General features: G+C 38.5%; 2 protein-coding genes across 2 annotated transcripts; both read right to left on the reverse strand.

Moving 5' to 3' along the window:
- Positions 1 to 860: 860 nt before the first annotated feature.
- LOC122666760 (APO protein 3, mitochondrial-like) lies at positions 861 to 5,783 on the reverse strand. The gene is made up of 4 exons (XM_043862824.1): positions 5,671 to 5,783; positions 3,831 to 4,264; positions 3,315 to 3,742; positions 861 to 1,416 (listed from the first exon to the last, which is right to left on the reverse strand). The coding sequence occupies exons 2-4, from the start codon at positions 4,217 to 4,219 to the stop codon at positions 1,007 to 1,009; spliced, it is 1,227 nt and encodes a 408-aa protein (XP_043718759.1). The 5' UTR covers positions 4,220 to 4,264; positions 5,671 to 5,783; the 3' UTR covers positions 861 to 1,006.
- A 1,588-nt stretch (positions 5,784 to 7,371) lies between these two features.
- LOC122667345 lies at positions 7,372 to 7,950 on the reverse strand. Its single transcript, XM_043863606.1, has one exon. It carries the CDS (start codon positions 7,948 to 7,950, stop codon positions 7,372 to 7,374), a length of 579 nt encoding a protein of 192 aa, XP_043719541.1.
- Between the last annotated feature and the right edge of the window lie 4,076 nt (positions 7,951 to 12,026).

A 12,026-nucleotide genomic window follows, 5' to 3' on the forward strand; every position in this document is an offset into this window, starting at 1 on the left:
CCAACCAAACATGCCTCTCAGGCGAGGATTTTTATTCTGCCATCGCTTTTCCATTCAAAATTAGGAAGATTTGTGCCACTAATGGCATCATCAGTAATGTCATTTGAAGCATCACATTACTTCGTTTATAGGTTTCTTCTCTGTTTGGTAAACTGCAATACAAGGGGGCAAACAAATTATTAATTTATTAACAGTGTCAAATTGAAATTTGATTCTACTACATTACTATTCCACTGAATTGACAATTATTAGAGCAAAAGATCTACTGTCTACATATACATCTAAGAAAAGGGACAACTTTACATGTATACTATTCACATTCTTTCTTTCATCTGAAGGCTTATCAAGGGCAAAATTCATCAAAAATTTATTATGAACTACTATTGTTAATAGCTAAAGCTAACTCCAATGTGTACACTTGACAATTCACTGTATACACTGTTGGCTCTCTGGTTATTTTGCGCAACCACTCTTAACAGTTTATCATTTTGACCTGTCAAGAGTCAGTAGTGGTGACCATGGCAAATTGTATTAGATCAACACTTAAGGACTTGTGATCCTAGGCTGGATGATGCAACTTTAGGCAGTTTCAGATACCATACCCTGCCCAGCTTTTCTCTAAATTTCCCATTCTCCATTTCTGCAGTCACTACCCACTTCAGAAACATTGACGTATTGCTTTAAGGTTTACAAGATCTGATACTGATGTGTAAACTCTAAATTCTCATATCCACTGGGGGGACGATTGTACTCTTCAGTAGCTAGCTCAGTTGGTGAGGTTTTCGTCTTCTCATAGTCAAAATCTGGGATCGAATCCCACCTTCACCCTCACCTCTCTCTATCCTCCAATACTCCAAGTGAATGTAATCAATCTCAGCTCATGTAACCATAAAGTGCATCTATTCCTTCTTCAAACATGCACAGCTAGAATCACAACCTTCTCGCACGGTATTATCATGTTCATTATCCTTTTCAACCAATGCACCTGATCTAGCAATAATAGGGTTCACACAACCCACTTCTCTTCATCTAATCCAGGAACCACAACATCTTCCCTCATCACTGATGCGTAAGCTTCTCCCACATGTGCTCCAGCCTGTGAAAACAACTCCACTGCGGCAGGCAACTTTCCGTAATACCTCTTCAAGCCATCCACGAGTGGCATACCATTCTGTTCTTGTTGAACATGCCACACATATACTGGAGGAACCAAATCATCAATTGTTGCCTCCTGCCATGCATGCTGCCCATCCCTCATCTGGTGCTTATATGCTTGACACTGCCTCACCCTGTGTCCCTTGGGCCCCACTTGGACCTCAGGACAATAGCCACATGTTTGTACAGCATATTTCTGCATGAGTTTTAAGGCTTCTGACTGAATATTCTCCCATGCTTCCATGCCTCGTGCAGCTAATCCTGCACAAATCTCACTAGTTTAGAATGTAAAAACTACTTTTTTAAATGTATTAATTCAATAACAACAAAAAAGACAATCTGTACTAAAAATGATAATTAATGATAACACCCAGGTATAGGAACATCTGAAGTCATGCTTCAATCCAATTTAAATGACCAAGAGAAGGCTAAATAGATTTCCTAGTTTTTTAAACCAGACCACTAATTAAATTGCAGAAGAGCCCGGTTCCAACTTGACCTGGTTCAATGCGGTTTGACCAGTTAAAACTCATGTCAGTGCTGATTCAGGTCAAACCCACTTTGGTTAACTCCTCTGATCCGGTATTTTAATCTATGATAGATAAAGAATGAAAAAAAGAAACAACTGTAATCTAGCTTGACTTTATGGTAAGAACTAGAAGAATAGCTACAAACCAAGGACATGGAAACATTTTGGGCAGAATTCTCTCCCCCCCACCCCCTTTTTTTTTTTTTTGGGGGGGGGGGGGGGAGGTAGGTCTATAAGGCAAAATTCTATCTCTACCCCTATAACCACAAACATTTACTATATGTTAGAGGCATTAGAAAATGCTTAATGCCAAGTAAGATTTGCTTCTAAAGGACTATCATTAAGATGGTGTGCATATCCAATAAGATGATCTTGTTCTAACAGATATCTTATATGGTGCTTACAATTAAATGTGTTAGCTTTGTAGAATTCGAAATTCCTTTTCACAGTATGAGCAAGTACAATAGCTATGAGCTAATGAGCAAGAACAATAACAACATAAAGTCTGCCATTATATGTTCAGGAAAAAATATTAGATTCTTATATTCACCACAATATATTTTAGATCTTAAGGGATTTTCTTACATGGATATTGTAGACAGAAATCTCTACACAACAGATTGAGGGGCCCTTTATTTGCCACATGTTATCTCAATTATTGCTCAAACTTTGTTGACACGTTACTAAAATCATCTTCCACTTGCATGATAAGTTATAGCTTGAAAACATTTCACCACATGACAAAATCCATAAATCAAAATTTGGTGGACAATGGGATGAGTAATAATAAAAGGGAAGAACGTTAGGTACATTGTGGGCCACAGGACTTCTTTTGGCAACATGACCTTTGAGTGGCCCCCCTAAGAAGGCCTTCTCATATGGCCACCTCCTAGACAAATGATATGGCTATTCTGACTATTGGATATAGAGGACATGGTTTGAAGTTTGAATTAGCCAAAAAAAGTCAAAACCATTGTGATTAACATTGTCGCAACAGTTATAAGCCTCTCTAGTTTTACAAATAAAATTACAAGAGCAAAAAGTAATCATACTGACAACATGAACCACAAAATATGACAAATAAGTGATCTATCAAGCGGTCAATTAGCCAAATCAGTACATCATATGCTAGAAATAGCCTCCAATTGACGACTTGTCTAGAGATACATTTCCAAGGTGGTAGGTAATGTAAAAATCTTTTCTCTAGATAAATATACTATTACATACATATGCTATGCTACTTTATCTATAAGACAGAAGGTATCCTTTTTTTCGCCTAAAACATAAGATATCATGAAGATAATGCAATAACTGGGATTGAGGAAGGGAAGCAACTCTCAGCTACTAACCCTAACCCTCTTTGTATCATATGTACCATTATATAAGTTTCAGGTCCTCGGTGTCTGGCATGGCAGCCCTCAAAACTGCCACACAGATGCGTTCTGTATGAATATGGTAATCACATTCTTCTGGTAGGCTATAACTTAGATGTGGCCATGGCAATACACAAAATCCTAAAGCAGTAGTGCAACCTAAAGCTGAATTTAAGCCCTTTTTATCCTTTGAATCCAATTAATACAGAGAAAACATATTTCTCACCCTAAGAGACAAAACCAACTAGGGAACAAACCTTGTAGATCATCTGGAAAGTCCAAAGACTTCTTATTCCTGCCTGGCTTCTCTTTCTTCTCCCAAAACCCAAATGCTTTGATGTCTTCACCGGCCGAAACATCCTTTGGGAACCTCCGCTCAAAATCTATCATCCTTCCAGCAACATTATAAACAGGGAAAGCCCGCCTTCTTGTTAGGTACTCTGGGATGTCCACGCCTGCCTGCATACACAGTTCTACCACAGCTGGAATCCGATCAACTTGGAACCGCTCTCCATGTGACACAGCTCTTCCCACCCTGTCGTATAGATGGAAACATTCAACAGTGGGCAAAATGTGTTTCACACCTCCTCTTTCCCAGCTATACTCTTTGCTGGATGGGCTCCCAGCAACATTGCAGGATCTAATCTTATGTGTCACACACCCAACATAAACTTCTCCACACAAGCTGTAAAAGTATTAGAACATTGGAAAAACAAAAAACCCTTATAGATACATCAAACCCAATCAACAGAACCTACACAGGACTATCATACCTGCATGTATAAATAGGAATGTTGTTGACAAGTCTTGAAACACAATTGAAAAGCACGGTTCTGGCGGCATAGACTTTGTGAGCAACTGGTACTAAACTCTTAACTAACATACCGTTTTCAGGGGCTTGTAGAGTAATCTCATGCACCCGCTGCCTAATCTTCCTTTCCATTCTCGCTTTACGCTTAAGCTCAGTGACACTTGTCACCAGTGGCTTTCTTTCTGTTTTCCTAAGCTTCTTTGACAACTCTAAGTAATTGATTGCATCAGCCGAACTAGTTGAGAATGAGGCAGTGGGGTGCTTAACAGTATTTTTATCCATAAGATTCAAGAAGTTCTGCAGAATTATCTCATGATGGTCTGTGATATTTCGAGTTTGCCTTTGTAGCATATTTTGACCTTGGGAATTGCAGAATAAGAGTTTGCTGGCCAGGGCCTGTAATTTCTTAGACAAACTGTGCTAGATGAAGAATATCTTCAATTATGTCTCCACAGAATGTCTAAAGCCTTTCAAATCATACTTACCCGAGGAAAATGAACAATGTTGGACCCCTTTTTTTTATAAGCACATAAATCACCAGAATTAATGAAAAATTAAGATTCCATGTTCCAAATTTTCTAAAAGCAGAAATGGGAACAAGATTGGCAATTCAGTGCCAGCAAAAGATATTGTTATTCAAAATATTAAGCAGTAAGCACAACTGAGGGAATTAGTAATAATAGCACTAGGGATCAGAATTCTATCTTTTCCAGAGCAGCTGTAAGGGTAACTAAACAATCTATGGAACAATGGAGTAAAACTTCCATCCAAACCCCTAAAACAAAGGATCACTGAACTGAGAAACACTGCATGGATTTCTAATTTGGCTTTTCTCCCTCTGCCTTTGCTTTCAAGAGAACTTAAGATACCTTTGATCGAAAGAGAAAAATCTTACAAACTACAATGGATGAGACCGAAAGATTTTTCTTCAAATGACCTTTTCATCTTCTCGCTTTGAATATAAAGAAAGAAGAAAAAAAATCTTGAAAACACTTGATGCCATGACCATAGTGGTAAGGGTTGCTTTAGATATTTGATATTGTCATCACACTAACACCCTCCTAAACACAAAAACCCACACACAAATGAGGGTGTCAATAAATTGGATAAGCAATAAAAATAGGGTATCGTAGCAGTTTTGGTTTGCTCCCAAGGAGAAATATTTCTATGCCTCAGTAGTTTTGGTTTAATATTTCAGTGAAATAGTTTGAAAAATGTAAAAAGTAAAATTAAAAAAAAAAAATACAAATAGATAAAGTAGATATTAGAATTAAGCTATAAAGCATTAGGATATCACATCACATGCAACATAATTCATATAGAAAATTTTGGGCAGTATTCAATAATTCAATAATCTTATGAACTATGATAGGAAATCTATGAGTTAAAAACCTGCAAACACGCACCACACCCCCACTTGGTTCGGTTCACTCACACATTTTTACAAACTAGTTCCAGTCACGTTCCTCGGTGATGTTAACCTCATTGAAAAAAAGAATTCACATATCCACAGCCATAAGAGCATGAGGTCAATTACTTGACGAACTGGAGTGGAAGCGGGTTTGCTCAAATATGACCCATCATTTTCAAACATTCCCCACACTAAGACCATCTGACTCTTATAAAATGTCCTACTGGAAAAACAAAAAAGAGCCCTAACAATTAAAAAAAGACTTGAATGGTTGGAGGAAACTGCACATAACCACAACGAGCATAAATGTATTGAAGCTTCTAAGCTTCTAAGAAAAGCAGGAAAACAGAGAGAGACTATAGAGAAGAAAGAAGAAGAAGAAGAGAGATACCTGGAAGTTCTCCTTCAGTTGCAGTGGTGGTGTCGCTCTAGGGCTCTACTGCAATTCTGCAAAACTCCTCCCCTGACGAGGGTTTGCGTTTTGGAAGGAGGGGAGTTTTACGATTTTGCTAGCTCGGGTTCGGGTCGGGTCGAATAGTGGGAGTTGCTCAGGGTTGTTCCGGTCTTTAGATGAGACTTGAGAGACGAGATAGATCGGGTAGAACGGGTTTAAAAAAAACAAAAACTATTTTATTGCTCTTTTTTTTTTCGGTAAAACTATTTTTTTTGTCCACGACAAACATTTCACAGAAACATTACCTGATAAGTTTCTGGAGAGAGCCTCTCTCTGACTAATTTATTATGGAATAAGTAACAAACCCTAATTCTACCAAAAAAAAAATCAAACCCTAAAATTCCATATTAATCGTGTCAATTTGCCATTGGAGTTTTTCCTATTAAGTTAGTGGTTCAATCTTGATTTGTCCTCTCTCTCTCTCTCCATATTAAAAAAAGAAAGAAAAAAGATAAATATAAATAGGTTTCATTTTCCATATTTATTTGGTTTAATTCACTAATCTTATGCCAAATTTAACCCTAATCCAACTCCTCCTCCATATGTTAAAATTAAGGTGCACTATTATTGTCACAAGTATTTGTTACTTTTCTAAACTTCATGCCAAGTGAATATTTGATGTATTCATTTGGACCATTAATTAGAGAAAATATGGTTTAGATTAGCCATATGTTAAATTTCAAAGTCTAATAAATAGGGAGAATGTTCTCTCTATCCCAGGCACATGGGCCTGCCACTTAGGGGGGCAGGGTGCTCATTGTGCCCACCCCATGTGCTTGGGCGCAGCCTGTGCTGTAGCACAGAGAATAGTGCCCCTTAAATCAAACACTCCATTGAATGCATGTTTATCAATACTCTAGACATTTGTTATGCATTCTCCTAAATATTGTTATGCATTCTCCCAAATACTGCTTAGGAAAAAACAATTCAGATGGAAAAAAACCATGAAAATAGCCTATATACCCTCATGAAGGCGACACAAATATTTGCTACATGGTAGATTGCATGGGGCCTAATTTTGTAAACAAGTAGACCTTAAGGTTCCCTATTCACACGTAAGATTTCAACTCAATACAGTTTACTAAGTGGTAAAATATAATAGAGATTTAGAAACTCATGACTACGAGAAAGTGCACAATAGTGGTTAGAGTACAGTAAGCATGTATACATAGGGATGCGAGTTCATAAGACTTTCAACTGTATGGATAAGCCACATTATGTGACCCACATAGTTCAACTTTGGGGATAAATTGTTTATTTTTTTTTCTTTTTTTCTATTATTTGCCCCTATATAATTTTGGGGGCACTGTTCTCTGTGCCGTAGGTCAGCCTGTGCCCAGGCACATGGGGGTGGACGCAATGATCACTTTGCCCCCTGCACAGGCTGCCCATGTGCCTGGGCGCAGGCTGCGCTGTGGTACAAAGAACATTCTCCCATAATTTTGGGAGATAGGGAGGAAGAATTTTTGAGCTCTCAGTGAACATATATCCATTCACCCAAACACAAAAAAAAAAAAGGAGATGTACATGTTAAGTCTATATTCCAAAATACATGAACAATCATCCCCAAGGACTGATAAAATGTAAAACTTTGAGCGATGTAATACAAAATTAATGGCAATTAAGAGCCCAACAAGTCTACAACGCTTCAAACGCGAAAGCCAATGCAAAAAGGTCATCACCTCCACCATTACAGCCTTCATGTCTGCACCCATACTCACCCCACCTCCTCTTTTTCACCGTCTCCGTCGTTCCGGGGACTCGAACCTTCATCTCTACATGCAGTGCAGGTGGGTAGTTAAAGCCTTCAAGAACATGACTTCTCTTGGCCACCATGGTAACCCATCTCTCAATTCCCAACTCGGACGATTCCAACACGTCTTTCCATAGCATCTCTGCTCTGCCCAAGAGCTTAGACCTTCCAATTTTCCCGAGAATTGGTGTTGTATTTCTCCATCGAAGCTCGAACATCACACTTTGTTGCTTGAGTTCCTCAATGCAGTCTTTGGTTGCTGAACACTGTAACGAGATGGACTCGTTCCAATAGGAGTGACTCGTTGATGGAATCTCCCGACTGTTGAGCCGAATCTTCTCATTGTTTCCTGTGCAGAGATAGCATCTAACAAAGAGCTTACCATTTGATATGGATTCAGTGTTTTCTGCTTCAATGATTCTCAGTTCACAGTTAAGAGAGGTATGATCTTGAGAAGCAGCCATTGCTTCAGATTTCAGATTTCAGATTTCAGATTTCAGAGAGAGAGAGAGAGAGATAGAGAGAATTCTACCTATGAAGAGAGCGAGAATGTCTGGAGCATGGTGTCTTGCTAAGCTTTTCTTTTCCTAATTCTTTTCATAAAAAAGAAGAAAAAATCTGCCCAAATCTTTCCTTCCTTCAACAAAGCAAAGCGCCTAAGTAAAGGATATTTTGGTCCACGTCTCAAATGGATCCATAGTTCGCCAAGTGTCTTTGGAATACTGGAAATCCAGAGTCACAGGTTGGTAAAGGATATTTTGGTGATGCTTACTAATTAGTAAAAAGCTCCTTAATTAATTAGTTAGGTTTGGGCCACGGCTCAACTGGATCCGTAGTTCGCCAAGTGTCTTCGGTAATGGATATTTTCACATGGAGTAACATTATTGGATTTGTGTACTTAACCTGCTAATATTGTGATGCCTCTTTCACCCTTCAAATAAATGGAAAACAATAAGAAGATTAGGCTTCAACCTATGTTTTTTAGTCTAATTAATGGTTATCTATTTCTAATACATGAAATTGAAATTTAAGTTATTTCAATCTAATTAATCTCTCAAATGGTTTATCTAATTTTTCTGATCCTAATTAACTATAAGGGTTTTCCTCCTCGTCACTATGGTGCACTGCCTAGTAGTACACTTTTAAAGTGTATCAAACAGTGCACCTCACTTGTGCATTGGATTGTTATCCTCCCAAAGTGCAGTGGTCACTGTTCAAGGCACTGCAATTGAGAGGTTGAAAATCCATCACTATGTCTAGTGAAATATAATGTTTTACTATTTGTCACGGGATAGTTTAAAGGTTAATCCATAGGATGAAGGACTAAACAAGCATCGCATTAATACAATTTTAGCTAAAATGAGTAGAGAAAGTAGCTAAAATTATAAAAGAAGTCATTTTGTATTTTCTTTACTTACTTTGAACTAAAATCTGACCATTGAGATGCATGTGGGTTCTCCCTCTATCACATGGATTAACTATGTACAAAGTCGTTCTACCTAAGGGTGTCAAAATAAAATCGAAACCGATTGTCGGAACCGGAACCGATCGTTTACGATTGAATCGAACCACACCGTATAAAAACGATGCGATTCTGGTTTCATAGGTTCTATTATCGGTTCGATTCGATTCAAAACCGAAAAACTGTCAATTAACCAAATAGAAACCGGGTAGAAAACCGAGATTAGGAATATTCTTATTTGTTTAAGCATGGGGTTAAGCACTCTAAAATATTAAGACTCCTTTCTGAGATTTATTTGAATTTTAGTTTGAGTGCCAAATTCATGAAGGGACGAAAGTTTTTAGTACGAGCATGTCTTAATGGACTTTGTTAATGAATTGAGTGGGGTATGGATTAGTGATGTTTTCAAATTGATTTCCCTTGCGGTACTTTGCGGTAGGGGTGTCAATTCCAGGCCCGGCCCGGCAGGCTCAATCGAGCCCGCCCGGTTAAAGCCCGACCCGGACCGGATCGATTCTTAAGCGTGCCGGGCTTAAGCCTGACACGTTTAATAATAGGGTGGTCCCGGTATGGGGTCCTAGCCCGTCTGACGCCCAACAGGATCGACCATTTTCAAGCCCGCCCAGCTACAGCCCGACCTAGCCCGACCCTTTAAGCAAACCACCCTCCATTAATCCATTTAGCCCACCTGATAACCCTCTCTCTTTTCCTATTTAACTCCTTAAAATGATTAGTCCATTAAGCCCAAATTAATGGGCAATTCAATTGATGGATTTCCTTAACTCAGAAAAATGTTTATATTCTTCTCTATTAAACTTCTCATTTCATAGAATTAGAACCAGACATATACAAAAAAGGCTGGGGGTGTCGTTGCTCCAAAGAGAAAACAAATAGCAGGACAATTCCAGTACCGTCAATGATGATTGAGCTGATAAGCATAAACACTTCATAAATTTGAGTTAGTTATAATTACAAAAAGAAATAAATCAGTAAATAAAAACTAATAAACAAAAGTTCTTCCTTTTTTTTGGTAGAAACTAATAAACATAAGTTCAGGAAAAAATTATGGTTTGAAAAATTGGATTTGGATTTGGGTCTTGAATGTGTTTTGGTAGAAACCCATTTCTTTTCTCTTTATTTTTTTAAGTAGGAATTTAATTATGTAAAGGCCCGATTAAGACCCGAGTAAGGCCCGATGAAGAGTTGAACAGGCCCACAACCCGGTTAAGACCCGATTAAAGCCCGATTTTAGTACCCGATTAAAGACCGACATCGATCGAACCCCGATCGAGCCCGACATGGCCCGGACCGAATACTTAAATGGTTGGACACGGTGCAACCTGCACAATTGGTGAGGCCCGGCTAGGTCTGACCGAACCCGACCGAGCTCGACCGGTTGACACCCCTACTTTGCGGCCTTGAGTAATCACTTAAAATTATCATTGCAACTAGCATGTGTAAGTGAACTTTGCCTAAGGTGAAACCGGTATTACAAACCACATGTAAACCGAATAACAAAAACCAAATAGAAATCACTAAAACTGACATATAAAACGATTCTAATTTTGGGTGATTCTTATCCGATGCAGTTTTGATTTCTACCTTGCAAAATGTGCACCAAATCAAAACTGCATCGTTTGACACCCTTAGTTCTATCAAGTCCCATCCAACAACAATGAAACTAAGAAATCTCTTCACGATGGGTGAAGAAGGAACTTGGTCCATTGTATTTTTTTTCTTCCATTTTCATAAGTTTCACTATTTCATTAGATTTTAAAAAAATTATTTATTTTTCCACTTTGTCTAACTCCCTATATATAGGCTAAAATATAGCCTTATCTTACCATAAAGTTAGTTCCTACCATGACAATGATTTGATCAAATTAAAGTGGGAAGTGAAAAATACACCCACCCAGCCACCATGTACCCTCCTAATGACCAAGAAGATTGAAAGGTAGTCAACCTGTTTGAATGTTTCAAAACTCGAAATTGACCAGCAATTCAGTGACAAGTGAACACACACCCTATATGTGCCGTTTTCTTTCTCTCTTTCCTCGAAAGCAATGAACTACCATTGACCAATGTCAATATCGAATCCCTTAAAAGATGCAAAGACCTCCGTCCAAACTATATATACACTTCAACTTTCCAAACTTTATGTGGCTTTCATGTTTCTTATAAGTGTAACAAACATACAACATACTGACCTGCTTCCACTCTGGAGTGTGAGTGTAACACAGAGCCTTGTGACAAGAAATGAAGAAAAAGCACTTTTGATCCTTGTAGGTTTACAAAAGATTCAACACGCACGATGTAGGAAATGCAAATTGATCAGAACCCACCACCACACTATCAGCAAGGCGAAATGGAAAGGAAAGGATGTAACAAAGTAGGTCACTCCTCACTACCAAAACCTAACATATTAACACAAGAAAATAGTTTTTTTTTTGTGTGTGTGTGTGTGTGTATGGGGGAATCGTTATCGTCTACGGTTCCCTGACCGATGTAGTTCCCTAGTGCCTCACACACGAGGGGGTGGGACCCACTTGGGGCACCTGACCGAACACTCTGTCCGAGTGGGGCCACCCTCCTCTTGTGAGAGGCACTAGGGAACTGCATCGGTCAGGAAACCGCATACGATAAAAATTCGTGTATGGGGGGGTGGGAATAGTTGGAAAACTGGCCGGATTTTGACTGAGACGAGTTGTCCGAGCAATATTAAAATTTTGAAATTTTTTGTCAAGAGTCGTGTAGACTAGATCAAGGTAAAAAATGACGAAATTTGATCATAAATCGTCCGAGTCAAATAAAACTCGATATTTTTACTCGAGTCATGACAAACTCGGCAAGTTTAATCGTTTTTTTTTTTAAATCACATGGATTAACCTTGTACAAAGTTGTTCTACCCCTAAGAGTCCCATTCGTCAACAATGAAGATAGGGAATTTTTTCACCATGGGTGAAGAAGGAACTCAGATCCATTCTTTTTATTTTATTTTTTTTTATCATTTTCATAAATTTCATTTCGGGAAAAAGATCTCTACTTGGTGGTGTTTTCTATGCCCTCTCACAGTGCACC

Source organism: Telopea speciosissima, chromosome 7 (assembly GCF_018873765.1).
Source record: "Telopea speciosissima isolate NSW1024214 ecotype Mountain lineage chromosome 7, Tspe_v1, whole genome shotgun sequence".
In the NCBI taxonomy this organism is placed as follows: Eukaryota; Viridiplantae; Streptophyta; class Magnoliopsida; order Proteales; family Proteaceae; genus Telopea; species Telopea speciosissima.